At 62.9% G+C, this 18966-nt stretch overlaps 1 protein-coding gene across 3 annotated transcripts in view; it reads right to left on the bottom strand.

Annotated features, from left to right (window-relative positions):
* ZNF710 (zinc finger protein 710) overlaps positions 1-18966 on the bottom strand; it is a 101030-nt gene that overhangs the window by 12859 nt on the left and 69205 nt on the right. Inside the window, exon 1 of one of the 3 annotated variants that reach the window (XM_037509893.2) lies at positions 4335-4650. The exons of the other annotated variants lie outside the window; for them this stretch is intronic. Within the exon in view, the coding sequence (XP_037365790.1) occupies positions 4335-4411 (77 nt within the window). The 5' untranslated portion in view covers positions 4412-4650. Of the gene's footprint in view, positions 1-4334; positions 4651-18966 lie in introns of those variants that run through there. 3 annotated transcript variants of the gene reach the window in all.

Raw genomic sequence — 18966 nt, 5'->3', positions numbered from 1 at the left:
TGACCCTCGGGCCTTGCATCTCCAGGCAGCTCAGAGGCTGTGGACTTCAGCCCTGTGACTGAATCACTGCCCCCACATGTTGGCAGGATGCCCACAGGCTGGGGGTTTTTCCTGGCCGTGGGGGTACAGGAGGGAAAGAATCGAGTCCCCCCCCCCTTGGGAACAGCCCCGAGACAGTTGAGTCAGCAGAGAAGCAGCAGGGCCTGGCCAGGGGAGGCCTAGCTGGGGTGTGGGCAGGGCGCCTGGGCCAGAGCCGGTGGGTGGGCAGGCTGGGGAGAGGCTGGCTCCCTGTTGGAATGCAAGCCCCCTGGGATCTGAGCCTCTGGCTCCTCTGCCTACCCCACCCCACCCCACCCCACCCCCCGCAATGCCACTGCGTGCGCGCCCTCCGCCATGCCCTCTCCTTCCGCCCACCTCAGGCCTGCAGGCAAGGGAAGTCCCAGCAGTGCCTGCGGCTGTAGAAGACACTCAGGGACTTCAGGCGGAGGACGCGGCCCTGCTGTGCTCTGCTCTCTTCATGCAGATGGAAGGGAACCTTCTCACATCCCAGAAAGGAAGAGGGGAGGAAAGGAAAGTGGAGGTTTGTGCAGACTCAAGGCTCTTCCCAGTCTCACTTCTGCCTGGCCCACAGGCCCCTCTGGACTCCGCAGCTGGAGGCCCCGAGATCCCCGGCTGGGGCGGGGTGCTAGGGGAAGTGCGCAGTCTCCTCCTTACCTCAACTTCCCCTTTTCTCCCAGACAAGGGCCACCAACCCCCAAACCACGGGAGGGTCTGATGCCCACGGCATCCAGTCACTTCTGACTGATAAGGAGAGGCCCAGGGAGGGGAAGGGACTGCCAAGGTGCCAAGGGAGCAACCAATGAAGCGAGGCCGCGAACGCAGGTCTCCAGAAGCCCCCTCGGTGACGGGGCGGCAGGGTGAAGCCCTCGCCTGAGCGGGCTGTCCAGGGCCAGCCTCCAGCAGGCTTCCCGCCCCTGCTCTTCCCACCGCAGGGCCTTCGCACAGACGGCCGCCAGCCTGCCCTTCCTGGCACTGGGCGCACTTCCTCCCGAGGCATCCTTGGCCGCCAGGGCAGGGCCAGGCCTCTTCCACAGCCCGGGACAGGGTCGGGCCGGCCTCTGTGTCCAGCACCAACCAAGGGGTGATTAACATCAACTCTCGGGGGACCTAAAGGCGAGCAGGACGCCCCTTGCTGCAGGCAGGCCTTGTCCCCTCAGCAGAAGTCGCCAGAGGGAAGCAGCTTTCCCGGGGCAGTGCTGCCTGCGGAGTGGACGCTGGAAGCCCCGCCCGGGTCTCCAGCACTGCAGCCGGCTCTGCAGATGTCGGAACTGCCGGCCCCAGGGGTGTGCGCCGACTCCCAGGAGCAATGTGTATTTCCCGCCGCTGGCTCTGACCGCCAGTGCCTCGTAACTGGCTGAGTCTCGGGGCTGCTTCCTCAGCATCCTCCGTTGGAGGACAGGGCTACAGAGGACAGCGGGCGCGTCCTCGGAGGAAGACAAGAGGGGGGAGGGCGGAGGTGGAGGCAGTCACCCCAAAAGCTGGAAAAGGCATGGGGAAATCCTTGCCTGGCAGTTCTGTTTGCTCTTCTCTGCCCCTTGCCTGGCACGACCCCAAGACAGACCTGCTCTTTCCTCAGGGTGCTTTCTGGCTGCACAGGGAAGGCAGGCCTCTCCGGGGCCTCAGGCCTAGGAGAGCTCCTAGCTCTTCCCTCCTGACACCCTTAGGGGAAGGGAGGCTCCTCCCAGAGGGGACGGCCAGACCCCAGGCCCCCGCCTTCCGTGGGGGCCACGGGGGTTGGCATGGTAGGATGTGGGGGGCAAGGGATTGGCCCTACCCAGCACACTCCTGAGTTCTCTCAGGAGTTCTGTCCCACAGCTGCCCTGGACCGCAAAGGCCAAAAGAGGCCCGGCCTCCACCCCGACGCAGGACCCAGCATCATTGCCATAGCCCCTGCCATCGAGTCCAGCCCCCAGCAGAGGCCAAAAGCAACAAGCTCGCCTGACCCTTCTGCACGGCCTCACGCGGGCTGCGAGTCCCTTCCTTCCTCGCCCTCCTGCACGATGGCTGTTTCCTTTCTCGGCAGCCCTTCGGCACACAGCCTCTCCCCCTTGCCACGCGCCTCATCGTGCCGGGAAGCTCGTCCTCTTCCCCGCTCCTCCACGCTCCAGGAATGACGTCACTTCTTGCCGACTCCCCCGGCCCCAGCCCCAGCCCCAGGCCACGTCTGGTCTCCCAGGTTCGAAGCTGCTCTAAAGCTAATACTTTTCCTCCCTGGACGTCGGCACGGTTTTTGTGACAGAGGTAGGCGTGCAATCACCCCGCGTGTCCGGCGTCCCCATGAGGTCACAGGGCTGCTGGGCGGGGGGGGGCTGACCTCCCGGCCGCTGCGTCCTAGTGAGTGCACAGAGCCGGTGGTTGCCCCTCCAAAAACACCCCCACCAGAGGGCTAAGGGGCCCCCCGCTGAGCCCCCCCCCCCACCGGCGGTCCTGTCCCCCCAGCGCAGCGCCAGTGCCCACCCCAGGAAGGGACAGCAGCCCTGGCAGCGCAGGGCCCCACAGCTCTTCTCCAGTTCCAGAAGGAAAAAAGTCACCTGTCCACCCAACAAGGCCATGGCGCTGGCCCCCAAGACCACCCGCTCAGCGCACCAGGGACAACAGACGAAACTCGGCCTCGCCAGTTCCCGGGACCAAGGGAAGGCCTGCGGACAAGCAGGCCGCAGCGTGGGGGGCTGGACTTCGTGGGCGCCGCGCCCGTGCCCCAGGGCTGTGGCGACAGGATGGGCGGGCGGGCGGCGGGACCCCGGCCCAGCCCCGCCTCCTCTGCCCACCTCAGTTTCCTGCGCGGGGCCTGGCTGGGATCTGGGAGCGCCCTCCCCTCCCCCCTTCCTCCGGCAGACCTTCTCCATCCGTCTTCCTTTCCCTCCATCCTCCCTCCTTCCGTTGCCGTGGCAACCCGTCCCGCTCCGCCTGGTCCTGCCTTCCCCTCTTCCTTCCTTTCCTTTCATCTGCCCCTCCTCGGGCACAGCCCCCACGCCCGTCCTTGCTGTGGCCACTCGCCCCCCGCCCCCGCCTGTCCTGTGCCCTCCCCCTGCTCTCCTGTGCTCTCGGGCCACATTCGCTTATCTCCTGCTCGCAAAACATTAAGAGGAAGAAGGAAGGAAGAAGGAAGGACGGGAGGGGAAGGAGGGAGGCGGGCGGGAGCCCCACTCCACCGCCTGCGCCTCGTTCCGCCCCCGCCAGCCTCCTCCCGCCTCCTCGCAGGTGCTCTCCAGGGGCCAGACCCCGGCCAACCCCAGCCGGGCCCGCCCCAGGGAGGCCCCCCGGGAGGGAGGAAGGAAGAGCAGCGTGGAGGTGTCCGGGTGGGGGCTCGCTGAGGGGAGCCAGGGCCGGCCCGGGGTGCAGCCCCACAGGAGCTCGCTGGAGCCGGGGGAAGCCCACCCACACGCAGCCGTGGGCGCCTCGACCCCCGTGGCCACGTGACTGAGACACTGGCCAGCCTGGGCCGGGGGCCTCCATAGGCTGCCCCCCTCACTCCAACAGCAGTGGGCTGCTCCGTCTCCCCAAATGCCCTCTTTGCCATGCCTGCCAGGCTCCCCTGCCCATGCCCATGCCCGAGGAGGGCTGTCGGGGGGCCCCCGCTTCCAGAGCGTGTGTCATGGGCCAGGCCCGAGGCAGGTGTCTGGTTCCCACTCGCAGGGAGCAAGCTGGGGCTGGGGGCTGCTCCGGCCTGAGCCACACGGGAGTGAGAGGAAGGCAGGACGGCCCCCTTCCCTCCCTCCGCCCTGTGCTCTGCGAGAGAGGCCGGTCAGGCCTCGCCTGGCCCCCAGCACCTCCCGGTGCGCGCTCAATCCGGAGGGATGGGAAATGACAGGTCAAAGGGAGAGACTGGCCACGGAGAGCAGGCGGGCCGAGTGTGACGGAGACTAGCTGGTCTGGAGACGCCGGGGCCGTATGGAGAGGAGGGTCTGGGCGCCTGCCCCGTCGGCAAGGGCCCTGGGGGCTCGGGGGAGGCCTGCACAGACGGCCCAGACTTGGGACCTCAAGGCCCTGCTCGGTGGCTCTAGGCCACGCGTGGGTGCTGTGGGCAGGGCCTGGGCCCAGGACGCAGCAAGGCCTAGGGTTCCGGCCTGCCGAGCCCAGAGAGGGGCCCACGATCTCCCCTAAAAGGCTGTCTTAGCAACTGGGAACCCCCAGAGCAGGGCTGAGGAAGAAGAGATGGAAGCAGAGTGGGGTGGCGGGGTGTCAGCCCCCGTTCCACAGAGACACGGAGGGGAATGTGGCTGGGCCTGGCACCCCTGCCTGCTTCCCCACCCCTCCCCCCAGACCTCAGGCACCTGGTGTGCAGGAGGGAGCAGCACAGGGGAAGGGCCCTGCGCAGGCTTCCTGAGGCTGGGCTCGCAGCTGGCGCCATCTGAGGGAACCAGGGGTCCTGGGAACAAAGCCACTCCACTGCGGAAGAAACAAAGGCAGATGCTGGGGCGCCCGCGGACCAGCCACGGGGCCGCCCCAGCACCGGGCGCAGCAGCCAACAGGTGGAGTTAGGGTTCGGGCTCCCTTAAATGCCAGAGCGTTCCAGACAGAGGAGATGCGGGAGCAGCGGCGAGGACGGCGTTCCTGGGGCTCAGTCAGCGCCACGAGCCTCCCCTCCGCCGGGCCTGGCGCCTGGTGAGCGGACATCACCCAGAAACGGCAGAGCCAGCAGCAGCCGGACGAGCCCAGGCGAGCGGGTGCCCCAGATGACAGAGGAGCCGCTTTTTGTTTCTTACGCCCGAGGGGTCAGGAACACCCGCAGCCGCCCGCGGGCTCTCTGGAGGCTGCAGGCCCAGCCGCCCCGGGCAGACCCACAGGGGCCAGGGCGCGCGGCTCCGGCAGGCGGGTGAGCGGGGGTACACCGAGTCCTTAGCCCCGTAGTGTTCGGGCCACAGAGGCCTGGCGGAGGTGGGAGATGGGGAAGCCCCCCCAACCCACCCGCAGCGGGAGGCGCCAGGCCAAGAGGACAGCTGCAGGTGGCAGAGGCCGCAGAGGGAGGGACGCGGCGCCCGGGAGGGTGGGCGCAGCCACGGCCCCCTCCCGCTCGCAGGCGGGTGACTCATCAGGGCCTCGTGCCCGCAGAGCGCCTGGCAGGGCCGCCTTCTGCAGCCGCGGCCTCGTCAACATTTATGCTGCAGACGCCCACGCCGCGGCTCCGCCGAGTGGGGTGCGAGGCGCCCGTCCCACTCACACCGGCCGGCGCGTTTGCCTGGGCAGGGCCAGACAGGCAGCCCCGCTTTCCTTCGTCGCCCACCAACCGTCCTCGCGGCGGCTGGCCGGCGAGGTTCCGGGCTGACGCGACGGTGACGGGGCTTCCGCGGCCCCCGAGGATGCACGGTCTCTGGGGTGGGCCGGTCCCCTGGTGAGGGGAGCTGGGTGAGTGAGTTGAGGGCCAGGACCCCGCGCCTGTTTCACCAGGCAGCTGTGGGGGGACTGGGAGGACCAGCAGGGAAGGGGGGGCGGATGCCCCAGGATGGGGCTCCCCAGGAAGGCTGTGGGCATATTACCTGAAGCCAACGGGAGGGGCGGAGGGGGCTGAGGGATCCCCCCTGAAGCCAACGGGAGGGGCGGAGGGGGCTGAGGGATCTCTGGGGAGGCCCTTAAGGGCAGAGCCCGGAGGGTGCCCTGGGGGGAGGAGGCTCAGCCCAGGGCAAGAACTGGTCTCCCTTTCACTGGGGTCCCAAGGACGGCACAGAGGAGCTCTAGGAGGCGACTCTGCCCAGGGGCCCCCAGGAAATGCATGGGGAGTGTGCCCCCGGTGGCCAGCACTAGAGGCCACACTGCCACCGGGCACAGCCCTCTAGTCCACAGAGCCCTTCCCAGGTCAGGGGCCACCGGGCCCTCCTGCCGGGGTCTGAGCGGCAGTGCCAGCCCACGCATCCCGGGTGATACAGACCACACACCAGAGCTCCACAGACGGCGCGGGGGCTGGGGTCGGGAAGGCCCTCAGAGCGGGCCCCTCGTGGGCGCACAGAGGCTGCGTCGTCGAGGGGCGGGCGCAACCTGCCGGGCAGGCAGGGTGACAGGCGTCAGTCCTCGAGGCCTGGAAGTCACGGGGATCAGAACCCAGGCTGAGAAGCACTGGTTCAGAGTCTGGTCTGGCACCTCCCCTAAGTCCCCAGTGATGCTCCCCCTGCGTGAAGGGGTGTCGGAGCACCTGCCTCCCCCAGCTCAAATACGCCAGGTGCTTTGTGGGGCCCGGCTGCCGCTTTCCCTGGCACTGCGCGACTCATCTGGGGCCACAGAGCCAGCGACCTGGAGGAGCCAGGCTCCTCCAAAGCCTGTTCACAAGGCAGAAGCCAGGTGGGGGGAGTGGGTGGGGGACTGGGTGCCTTCACGGGGTGGAGATGTTCTCACCCAAACCGGAGGAACCCGACGAGCAGCCAGGCTGGCGCTGGCAGGCTCCAGGTTGGCCCACAGGTGTCTGGGAAGCTGGAAGGGCCAGGAAGTGCAGGGAGGCGGCCCGCCCCACACAGCCCCGTCCCTTGTCCTTGGAGCACAAACCGCAGCGTCCCCATCACCACTGCGATCCGCAGCCGGCCTGGTCCCAGTCACCCAGATGCGGGGGAAGACACCGGGCTTGGCCGATGCCTCCGCAGCTGGAGTCACGCCCTGAGCCTGCACACAGCAGGTGTGCCTCCAAGGCTCCTGGGTGAACCATGCCAGGCGTCCGGGTGCTCCTCCCCCAGCTCTCACCAGCCCGCCCACCGCCCCACCTGTCCTGCTGCCTGGCGCGGTCACCACCCCTTTCTGCTCGGACTCCCTCTGTGCCGGTGGTGATGGTCCCTCCGCCTTCCGCCTTGAAGGGGGCCCTACCCTGCGTGTCCCTGGGGAGCTGTCGCCTTCCCGAAGTCCTGCGTCCTGGACCAGGTGACGGCGCCTGTCGGCGGGGCTCCCATACGCCGCGCTGCCCCCTCCACACACCCGACAGCCACCGTTCGGCTCAACATGAACACTTAGGAGGGTGGGCCAGCTGTGCTGGGTGTGGTGAGGAAAGAGACCAGTGTCTGGGAGGCACCCCGGCCACACCGCCAGGCCTGGAGTCCTCGCTCCCCATCACCCACTCTCGCTCTCGGCTCCTCCCCAGAGGCCCCTGTGTCTCCTGTGCAAAGGTGGTGGGAGGATCTTTCAGACCTGCAGCCTGCTGGGAAGAAGCAGGCCACAGAGCCGGCCCCCCTCCTCCAGGCCTGCGCCACACGACCCTGTTCTGCTCACCCCTGGCAGGTCCAGCTTCCCTCCTCCCCTCCACCCCTGGACAGGGGCCCCGGGCCATCGTCTCCAAATGCCTCCTGGCCCCCTGCTCTCTGTGCTACCCCTCCTCTGGGTCTTGGGGGCCTCCGTCCAGCCCAGAATTGCCCAAGGTCCTAGGAAAGACCAGGACCCCAGGGGGACTCAGGGATCTCTGGAGAGGAGCTGGGGGGGCCAGTGGCCGGAGTGATGTGTCCTCTGGGAGGTCGCAAGTGAGCCCCGGGCCACATGCGGAGGCCCAGATGGGTTGTGGCCTTGCCAGCAGGCGCTCAAGTGATCCCCTCTGCCTGCCTTGCCCCCTTCGTCCGGGTGGCCCTGGGCTCCGCCTTGGTGCCTGCCTTCTTTTCCTATGGGGGGTCATCGGAGGAACCCTCTTCCCCAGGCTTTGACTCCATTTCCTCGGTGCTGAAATCACCTGCAAACCTTTTATCGATTGCCACCGTCTAAAGGCCAAGATCGCTCACCTCCCTGGACACGTCCCTCCCTCCAGCTTCCTCCCTTTGCGCTGTTCAGTCCCCAACCTCCAGGTCCAGCTCATGTAGGACCCCACCCCAGACAACTGTGGTCCTGCCCTCAGGCCCTGCGGGCGGTTCCTGGAGAGGCCAAGCTCCCATGGTGCGGTGCAGGGCGGGGGGAGGGGCGTCACCACCTCTTCCTCTGGTCTTAACCCTCACATCAAGGCCACCCTGGGGCCAGGAAGAAAGGGAGCCGGTGCCCAGGGCCCTGTCGGATCCTGTGGGCCGAGGCGCTGCCCCAGCGCCTAACCTGGGCTGCAGGTGCCTCCTGTCTGGTGAGACCCTCCCCAAACACAGCCCCTCCTGGCGCAGCCTCCGGGAGCCGGTGGCCCTCCTGGTCATTTCTGTACATGGCCAGAGCGATGCAGAAAATGACAACAAGCACAGTCTCCCTTCCTCAAATAAACCGTCTCCTCTACTGGCCCAGCCCCTTGAAAACAGAGGCGCCATTCAGAAAGAAAGAGAAAAAAGAGGCAAAAGAGAAAGAAAGGGACTGAATAGAAGAAGAAAGGGGGAAAAGCGCGAGGAGAGAGCCACCCCCAGGGAGCTGGGGAGCGGGAATGAAAAGCAACACAGTGCCGGGAAGGAAAGCAGAGATACAAAGGGGAGAGGAAGACAGAGCTCTGAAAGCAGGAATGTTCCAGAGTGAACGGGCGTGCGAGGGAGAAAGGCGCGCGAGAAAAGGAGCAGCCCGCGCGGTGACCCTCATTCACAGGAGGTGCCAATCACGGCAACAATGCCCACCCTTTCTTCGGGGCTCCTTGCTCCTCTCTGGGGGGGGGGGGCTGAGAACTGCAACTTAATTCCAAAAAGTACAAAACGCAGACCCGCTTCCACTGGAGAAGCTTCAAAGAGCTGCTTTAAAGGCTTCCCCTGAAACGCTGCACCCTCTCTGGGGGTGGGGGCCCCAGCCCAGCGGCCATCAGCTTTATTTCAGGGCCAGTGGCTCCCTGCCCTGGCCCTGGCCACCCCGCCAGCTCCTGGGAGAGGCCCTGGCTGGCCTGCCGCCGCGCGGGGTCTCGCCTCCTGCTCTGCTCTGCTCTGGCCTGAGAGCTGCGCGCCCAGGCGGGGGCCTGGCTGGAGGCTGGCCTGGGCAGCTGCGCGCCGGGTACGGGAGGGCCTGGGCACAGGGAGATGAATGACATTCTAAATTGGCCCCCCGTGTCCACTCCAGGGACGGCTCCAAGAACACCTGGTTGCCTGCTCAGGCCAAGCTCCAGGAGGCGGGGGTGGCCTGGACTGGCTGCCAACCATGGGTCAATGTCCTCACCAGGGGGGCTGAGGAAGGCCCTGGGGCCCGAGGTCGCCTCCCAAAGCAGACTTTGAGTCAGCTGGCACCCAGAGAGTGCAGGGCGTAGGTGCCCGGAGGACTTCTCCGTCCCCTGGCCTGCTCTGGAGAGTCCCCACCGCACACAGCCCTGCCTAGTGACCACGTCTCCCTGCGTTGCTCTGAGGCCAGACCCTGGTCTCCATCTCCCTTCTCTGGCTCTCCGCCTCTCAGTACTCAGTCTGACAAAACCAGAAATGGGGTCACCTTTACGCAGGGGTTTCTTTATTTCCTCTGATCACTCGATGCAGGGGGTGGCGACCGCGTGGAACAGAGGCCCCGCGGACGACTGACCGGCGGTTGATGGACTGGGCCTCGGCCTTGGTGCGGCAGGGGGCGGGGTGCGCCACAGATCTGGGCCAGAAAACCCTGTCTTGGCGAGTAAGCCGGGACAGGCCCTCCAGGAAGCCGAGCAGGAGCCGTGGGAGCTGGGGTGAAGGCCAGGCACCGCACTCAGGCACCCTGGTGGCAGCCCAGCAGCCGCCAATGCCCACCAGTAGGTACTGAGCACCTCCTGTGTGCCAGCCCACCCTGCGCACTCCTGGGGAGTCCACAGTGAGCGGCTCTCCCGCAAGAATTTAGGGTGCGGTGGGGGCGACAGGTGAGAAAAGTCACAGTTCAGGGTGCCCGGGGCTGTGCGAGCTTGAGGACAAGGGAGGGTGCGGGGGAGGCCCAGGGGCCCGGGGAGGGGGCACAGAGACCTTTCCAGAGCAGACGCGTGGCGCTGCATTCATATGTTAACACGCACTAAATGCTCATTTGCTTTGAAAAGCTTTAAGGAATTTCACTGGCAAGACACCCCCGCCCCCCACCCGTGAAAAAGAGCCGGTTGATGGGCCGACAGATAAAGCAGCCGGTGGGTGTGTCTGCTCTCCCGGTGTGTCGGGAGGAACCAGAGGCAGCAGAACTGAGCCATGCGAAGCTAACCCACTCTTAGGGGAGAGCGGTCAGAGCCCGGCCCGGGGTGGGGCCCGACACGGACACGGAGCGAGCCCAGCAGGGACGGAGGGAGGCAGCGGGAGACGGGGCGGCGGGCGGCGGCGGTGACGTCCCGAGCTCGAAGCCGGGAAGAGGAGGCTGAGCGGCGTTTCCAAATACTAAGGAGAATTCCAAGAAGGAACCAGAAGAACGGAAAGCGGCGGCGGGCGGGGGCCGGAGGCGGGGAGGCGCCTTATCCGCAGGAGCCCTGCAGCAGCAGCTGGCATTGGAGAGAAGATGCGCCTGGATGAGTTGCTGAAGAAAACAAGGTCAAAAGCAAAGAAACAAGGCAAAGGAGTCGGTCCAACTGGGCTCACGCTGAAGCCCTGGGGCAGCGGTTGGGGGACAGGGGTGCCCAGGCGTCTAAGGTCATGAGAGCAGAAGTTTCCTCGAGAAAGAACAGAACCCGGCGGGCTCCTGCGCATGGAGGGGCCAGGATGGAGGGAACGGACCTGGGGAAAGTGCGAACAGCAGCTTGCGGCTCTCACAAGCAACACCCACAAGGCTCAGGCCCCTGCCCGACGGGGCGCCGCCCGCCAGGCCTGGAGCCTCCGGCACACCGGGCCGTGGGACGAAGGCAGCAGCCTCCTGCGCGGAGCTCTGGGCCCCCAGCCACAGCCCGGCCACGGCCCAAGCAGTCTCCGGAGTGGGGGCGGCACACCAGGGCCCACCGGTCGTGCTCAGGGGCCTGCCACCGCCTCCCCCGCTGTGCTCGCCCTTTACAGCCGACACGCGGACCAGCACGGCGCAGGCCTGCCGGCGAGGGTGTGCTCGACGGAAATCATGGCTGCCGCGCGGGCAGCAACAGAAATAGCCTGCGGTGTCCCCGAAGGATATTGTCCGGGGTGCCAGAACCCACCTCTGTCAGAGAGCAGTTTGACGGCTCAAGCCCCACACCTACCAGGCAGAGGCAAGAGAGCCCCTCAGGCTCTGTGGCCCGGCGGTCATGTCCCCTGGTGATCAGGCCTCAGTTTCCCCAGCTCTGCCGAGAGCCCCTTGGTTCCCGCGGGCTGGGGCTCCGGCTGGGCGAGCGCGGCAGCCTTCCCATGCGGAGAAAAGCCCCAGTGCCTGCCAGCTGCGGCTCCCGCCTGCTTCCTGAGGTGCCCAAGCCCTGGGGCAGAGGGAGGCCGGCCGGGCACCCAGGGTGGGCCAGCCCCTAGAGACTTGGCGGGGTCATTCTCCAAGTCCTGGGGTGACACACCTGTGCTCAGCACCAGCTCCCCAGCTAGTCTCATTGTTTACCCTCCTCCGTGAGCTCGCACACCCCTCTGGCCAACAGTCCCGCCCCCCCCCCCACCTCCCAGACCTCTGGCACTCTTCAAGGAGCGGCTCTGCTCAGGCACCTGGAGGGGCGGCCCCCAAGGAGGGCAGAGGCTTTACCGCACCCAGAGGGCCTGGGCATGGGGGTGGGGCGGGGGATGGGGAGGCGAAGAACTCCAGGCAAGGCAAGGAGGTCTAGTGGGCGCCTGGGAGTGGGCGGGGAAGGCTGGGCTTTGGCCCTGCTGGTCTGGGGAATCCCTTCACACACCCATCTGGCTCGGCTGTGGGGAGCTGGTGGTGCCACCATCTTTGGGCAGCACGGCCCGGGCACAGGGGCGTTCCGCGGAGGAGTGCAGCAGGCCAGCAGGCCTCAGCGGGGCAGGGAGGCGGCGGCTGACGAAGCCAGCTCTAAGGATTCACCCCAGGCTCCCAGAGGACAGAGACCATCTGCACAGAGTCAGAGGCGACACAGGGGCGTCCCTTGGTGGGGGGAGGTGCTGGCTTCAGCCCTTTCAGGGAGAAGCTCCGGAAGCTTGTGTCATTCAAATGGACGTTAAAATCCAGGAGCCCCGAGTGAGTGGATGGAAAGTGCTAAGTCCCCCCAGCCCTGGAGAAGGGGCAGGGTGGGGACAGAGGGGCTCAAGTGGGTGCTGGCTGGGAAAGTTCCTCTTCTACCAAAGAGAAGCCCAGTCTCGGGGCTGGGACGCTGGCCCTGGAGCCAGCTTGCCGTGCAGCCCCGCGGGGCCCAGGACACCTCAGATTTTGGGGGGCCCCAGGCTTAGGTGACCTCATACTTGGTTTCATCATCTTTGCAGCTACTACCTTGAAATGCTGACTAATTTGCAAACACGGGCGCTCATTTTCCCTCTGCACCAGGCCCTGAGAACTCTCTTCCGTGCGGGGCTGACCTTTCCAGAGGACATTTTTGCTAGAAAGGCGGGAGCAGGTGAGCAGCGGGCTGGCTCCACTGCGGCTCCCTGTTTGCTAACCAAATACACGGCTGGCGCCTTGACTCAGGCACCAGGTATCTGTGCAAGGACAGGGCTCCCAGCCCAGCTTTGGGGCCAGCCTGACTCAGATGAAATGTGTGCGGAGCCGCGCGAGCGGCCTCGAGGAACCCAGGCGCACACAGGTCTGCCAGGCACCAGGCAGGCAGCTGGCAGGGGCAGAGGGAGCCCAGGGCTCACCCCCGAGACAGAGTGCCGATGCCTCAGTTTCCCAGCAGGAAGCTTCAGCACATCACCAGCTTCGGGGTGGGGGGCGTGGGGGCTGGAGAGACACCTGAGCCACACTTTGAAGAATCCCATAAGTCTGGGAGGTGGAGGAGAGGCACCCTGGGTGCCCGTTCGGCCTCCCTCTTCCCCAGGGCCTGGGCGCCTCAGGAAGCAGGTGGGAGCCACAGCTGGAACGCGCGGGGGCTTTTCCATGCTGCCTCGCTTACCCGCCATAGCCCCAGGCCAGCAGGAACCAAGGGGCTCTCAGCGGACCTGGGGAAACTCAGGCCTGATCACCATGGAGCATCACCACTTGGCCACAGAGCCTGAGGGGCTCTCCTGCCTCTGCCTCTGCTGGTGGGCGTGGGGCTTGAGCCCCAAGGCTACCGTCAAACTGTTCTCTGACAGAGGTTCTGGGCACCGTACCCCCAGCCTACCCTATTTAAAGATTTAAATAAATCTTTAAAAAAAAAAATAAACTACCTGGGCCTCCCTGGTGGTGCAAGGGGTAAAGCACAGCACTGTGAAGCTGTCCGCAGCCTCTGCAGCGCGAGTTCAACCCCCGGCCAGGGAGCAACCCACACGGCGCAGCAGACCTCTCCTGACTCTCCCGCTGCTCCCCTCAGCAGTGCATTTCAGTCAGTCGGCCTGTTCTGTTCTCCACTCTGTCTCTGGTGAGTCCTCTCATCCCCCGCGCATCTGGCCTGTACCCCAGTTCTTGTATGCATGAATAAATAAATCTTAAAAAAAAAAAACACACCCAAATCCCAACACCCTTTGGCCTGGTCCCCCTGCTGAAGAGCAGAGGCAAAACTCCTGCAGACACCCTGTCCACTGGCGAATCCTGGAGTCTGCGGCCCTGGCCTGGCAACGTCCTGGGGCCCTGCCACCAGGGTTCCTTCTCTGAAAGTGCAGAAGACCCTACAGCTTAGTTTGCAGTCCTAGGGCCAAAGTCTCTGAGGCCCAGCAGGACGTGGGGTGTATGGGGTGTGTGAGGTGTGAGAGACTGGGGGACCTAGTCCCGATGGGTGCTGGGGGCAAAGGAAATGCCCCTCAGGCTAAGCCTGCGGCTGCTGGACCCAGACACCCCATCCATGGCCAGAACAAAGCCATGTTCAGCCGGCAGATGAAGGTGGGTGGCCAAGGGCGGGCAGGCCTCTTAGGAGGGGCCAGGAAAGCAGACGGGGCGGCAGGGGCCAGGCCCCGCCAGGAACTGAGTGAACTGAGTTAATTGGCAGGAAACGATGGGTGTTTCCTGATACCCCCCACAAGGAGCGCGCGCGCGCACACACACACAACATATAGGCAGGAATTCGGAAACAGGGAGGGCGGATGGCAACTTCCTGGACGCCCGCGATGTAATCCAGACTTTCAGATAAGGATACAAACCAACACACAGAGTCCCGGGTCCCACAGGTGGACAGTCTGTGGACCCCTGGGTATGTGATCTCATCCTACAACCCCCTCGCCCCACATCACCGCGGGAGGGACTGTCAAGTCCCAGACTTTGAACTCTGCAGCCCCAGTGCAGACTCGGCGGACCACTGCCACGCTGGACGCGCGACGGTTCCCAGCCCGGCCTGGCGGGGCGCCGAAGGCCTCTTTTAGGCCACCTGGCTCCACCTGGGGCCAGCAGACCCCTCCCCGGGCCCTGTGCCCAGAGCTCACAACCCAGGCTGGCCAGACCCTGAAGGCGGAGGGGAAGGGTGGCGAGTGGCCGCCCCCGCGGATCTGGAGGGTGGGGGTGAGAAGCGCTGCCCCCCCCCCCCCCCCCCCCCCCCCCCCGGCAAACACACCCAGCCGCTTCAGACTCTACTCTGCAGGACGGGCTTTACCCGCCTCCCTCCGAGATCGACCGTGAACAGGTCCTTCCTGGTCAGTGACGCCCTCTGGGCCCACACCCTTTTCTGAGGCAGCCACCCATCGAGCGGCTGGGACATGGTCATGGAAAGACCAAACGACACAGAAGTTTCCAAGGTCCGCGGGACTGTGGGGCGAAGCCCGCAGGCCGGCCTCGGCCCGGCCAGGGCTGCCCAAGAGGGCCGGAACAGGTAACAGGCGGACGCGGCTGTCGCTCCAGCTGAGCCGAACTGACCCTTTCTTAATAATTCAAACATGCACCCTGCGTGGCCGCTTTTGGAGGGCCACGCTTCTTTTCCTGGGTCACCTCTCCTGCCTCTCCTCACTCTCAAAAATGAAAAAGAATCGCTGAAGGCGCTCAAGTGTCCTTGGGATTTACATTCGCCTGCAAGTGCCGCCGGGCTCCTGGGGGCTGAGGCGGTGGGGTATTTTTGTTACTCAAAAAAAAGCTTGGCTCTCCTTCTCCTTTAGCCTTCCGGCTCCGGCTCCGTGCTGCGCCGGGACACGGCCACAGCGCCCTTCTGCCGCTCGCTCGGGCGCGCGCAGGCCTGTCTGGAACACGCAGTGCACAGCCAGCCTGGGCCTGCACGCACTTTCATTTGAGACGCCCCCAAGAAGGCGGGTCTCAGGGCACCGATGCCTGGAAGTCACCTGGGGAACTGGGCACGTGTGCTCTTAACCTCCTTGGCCCCAGGGGCTCGGGACAGCCCTGCTCTGTGCCGGCTCCACAGCAGGGGAGCCTGGGCTTACTGGACGTCAGACACAGGGTCCCCGGAATAGGACGGAGCTGAGGTCTGTGGAGGGTGTTCTGTCCAAGAGTTGGTCACAGTGCTCAGCACAGCAGAGCATTTGACGTACCCTGCCCTCGTCCCTACCCCCTGGGCTTCCTGCAAGGAAAATGGGCCCTGGTTCATCGACAGGCTTCATCTCAGAAGAAAGAGGCCACCGGGTCAGTTCCTGATGGGCCCAAGCTGGCCAGAGCAAGAGTGGCCGCTGGGAGCCCCTGAAAGTATCCTAAGATGCAGATGCCTGCGCACCACCCAGCGCTGGAGGATTTGGGGCTGGATATGCATTTCCACAAGTGCCCCAGCGGGGGACATGGAAGACCTGGGAGTGCAGGCTGTGGCGCCCAAGATTTGGTCTTGAGAAAACAAAACAAAGCAAGCCACCAGGCAAGCGCCGTGGCCCCGGCCAAGACCACGGAGGGAGCCCACGGAGGGAGCCCGCTGTCTATGGGAGTGGCCTCAGCTTCTCCACTCCCTCCTCCAGTAACTGGGCCTGGGAGCAGGCCAGAGGCTTGGCCGCCATCCCCTGTGCCCACAGACAAGGGAGGCCGAGAGCAGCATGTGGGGCGCTGCAAGTTAAAATCTTGGTAACTCGAAGACTTGCCTTTGAAACACACGCCTCTTTCCTCTGTGCCTCGGTTTCCTCATAATAGTTGCTAATCCTTGTGACTGTCGTGGTAACTAGATGAGGGAAAGGTTTGTAAATGTGCCTGGCCTGGCCGCAGCAAGCCCTCAATAAACCGTTTCCACAACGACCGCCAGGAAGTGTGCAAGCCCGCCCGAGTCCAGGTGCTCTCGCCAGCTCTTCGCGAGCCGGTGACGCGGGCCCGGGCGGCCTTTCTGGCTGGACCAGCTCGGCCCTCCGCAAACACGGCAGGGCCTCCTCCCCGAGGCGCGCCGGCCCAGCACACACTTATCACACCCACAAGCGGGGGCTGGCAGGAAAGAGTCAAAGGTTAAGGATCAGCACAAGCAGCTTTCCCGCGTGAGCTTACAAGCACTGCTAAATGGGTATAAATTGTTCCCTTTTGATTAAAATTTTCTATTATAAAACAAAACCACCACCCACTGCAAAGCGTTTGAGAAGATGAAAGAGGACCAGCGCGCCTTCTCCCCCTGCAAGCGCCTCCTGAGGGACCCTCCCTCCTCACCGGGGCTCTCGGGTGGCTTCGGTCACTGGGCCTGTGCAGTGCAGGCCACCTGCCCTGTGGCTGGGCCACGCTGGAGGCTTTCCACGGTGTGTGTTCGTGACCCATCCCCGTGTTCCTCGCCTGGAACAGCCACGCCAGAGCACAGATCCCGTCTGCCCGCCTGTCCTCCAGATGAAGGGCACGCCCGGAAAGGCCTTCGTCTGCCCCATGAAGATAGAAGGAAGAGGCCGGGGTTGTGTCACCTGAGGGTCAGATGGGCCTGGGATGCATAAAGCCACCGTGTGAACTTGCGCAAGTCACTTAACCTCTTTGCACTTCAATTTCCCATAAAATGGGCGTGACATCGCCCGCACATGGTCATGGCACCGATTAAATGGGAGCCTGTGGAGGTCAAACACACCCTGCCTGAGACTCGGTGAGCTTTTCCTCCTCCACCGCAGGTAGTGGCTGTAGAGAACCAGGACCGCCCCAGCCGGCAGCTTCCCAAGCCCTTGGCACAGGGGCTGCGTACTGGGAGACAGGACTCAACGCCTAAGTATCCAGGGGAGAAGTGACAGGAGCTTGGAAGCTTCAAAATGGTTCAGGGTGGGGCCTCCCTGGTGGCGCAAGGGGTTAAGACACAATCAACGAAGCAATCCGCAGCCACTGCAGCACGAGTTTGATCCCCGGCCAGGGAGCTACCCACATGGCGCAGCAGACCTCTCCTGTCTCGCCTGCTGCTCCCCACTGCAGTGTACTTCGGTCAATCTGCCTGTTCTGTTCCCTGCTCTGTCTCTGGTGAATCCTCTCACCCCCTGCCCCTCTGGCCTGTACCCCAGTTCTTGTATCCATAAATCAATAAATCTTAAAAAAAAAAAACAAAAAAAAACCCAAAATCGTTCAGGGAAAAAACACAGACACACAAAGCAACCAGGGACACTAGCGTCTGTGACATCTGGCTTTGGGCCTTCTCGTATTTACTGACTGAATATATTTGAACGTTTTCATAAAGGCTTGGGGGAAAAAACTTGCTAATTTAAAAGATAAAAAATGGCATCATAACTTAAAAACCTGCACCGCGTTCATTTATTCGTTCAACCAGTACATTAATTCCATATGGCCCCCGTCCGTCGGGAGCCGCCTGGCCCGGCCTCGGGAAGCTTCCCAGCCAGCACCTCTGTGGGTCAGCGCTGATTTGCTAACGATATTATTGGTTCACTGCCTTCAAGTTTAAATCTTGATTTCTAAAACCTATATATAGGATCTTCGTAGAATGAAAATATTAATTTTTACTTCTGATGAGTTTTATTTATGAGAAATCTTTTCTACCAGGTTCTCAATTGTTTTTGCAGAACTCACAAGTCATGATTTTTTTTAAAACTCAGTTGAATTACTGAATGTCTTTTATTTCTAAATTTTGGAAATCAACCTTTAGCCCAAGAATTGGTACAGAGTAAGTCGCACATATGGCTACTTTTAGTCCTTCTTTCTAATGTACTCTGTTCCACTCGTACGTATTGACGAGAGCCTAAAAAGCGGCATTAAGTAGTGATGGTGATGGCAGGGCGCCTGATTTTATTACTGGTTTCACCAGGAACGCCTCTAGCGTTTCATGGTTGATTATAACATTAGCTATTGGTCTGCAGTAGACTGTCTTAATCATCCCCAGAACGTTCCCTTCTATTCTTTCACAGTGGATAGATCAGGCAGAAATGGCTGTTCGATTTTCATCAATTTCCCCTTGCATATATTGGAATCAATCTGGTTTTACTTCTTTAACCTATTAGTATGACACAGTTACTATATTAAGCTTTCCTAATATTGACAATTCTCCCCACTCCCCTACCCCACTGGGTTGTGGTGGATGACTTGTTTAATACATTATTGAATTCTATTTCCGACGCAGCATTTTCTTTCTTTAATACGGTCTCCCTGCCATATTTAATATCAGGCCTATTTTGCTTTGTGGAATGAATTGGAGAGCTCTCCGTCTTTGGCTAAGCCTTGGAAAGCTAAATGTTATCAGGATTATCGGATCTGAAATAATTACCCAGCAGGAACTCTCGGGGCTGGTGTGTTCGCTGAGGAGGGGGGCAGCATTTTGATAGCGGTACACAATTTTTTCTCAATTAACAACATATACATATTTCCAGAAAAACATTCACTTAATTGAGATTTTCAAATTGGAGCCTGTTTTGTGCAAATTTAAGCCATTTTTGTGTTTAAAGAGCTCTTGCAACATCCCCTTTCCCATTGTTTTTTAAATATATTTTTTTTTTATTTATACAAGAGCTGGGGTACAGGCTAGAAGCGCGGGAGGGTGAGAGGACTCACCAGAGACAGAGCGGGGAGCAGACCAGGCAGACGGACCGAAGTCCCCTGCTGAGGGGAGCAGCAGGTGAGACAGGAGGGGTCTGCTGCGCCATGTGGGGATCTCCCTGGCCGGCCAGGAATCGAACCCGCGCTAGAGGCTGCGGACAGCTTCACCGTGCCGTGCTCAACCCGCTGCGCCACTGGGGAAGCCCTCCCATTCCTATTTTCTTTTCTCTCTTTTATTTCTCAAATAGATTTGCCAGAGGTCAGTCGACTTCATCGTGTATTTAATGACTGAGCCAGCTC

This window comes from Talpa occidentalis, unplaced genomic scaffold (assembly GCF_014898055.3).
Source record: "Talpa occidentalis isolate TD23 unplaced genomic scaffold, MPIMG_talOcc4v2.1 talOcc4.14, whole genome shotgun sequence".
In the NCBI taxonomy this organism is placed as follows: domain Eukaryota; kingdom Metazoa; phylum Chordata; class Mammalia; order Eulipotyphla; family Talpidae; genus Talpa; species Talpa occidentalis.
The sequence above is the reverse complement of the archived record's forward strand: the minus strand, read 5'-3'. Positions and strand labels throughout refer to the sequence as shown.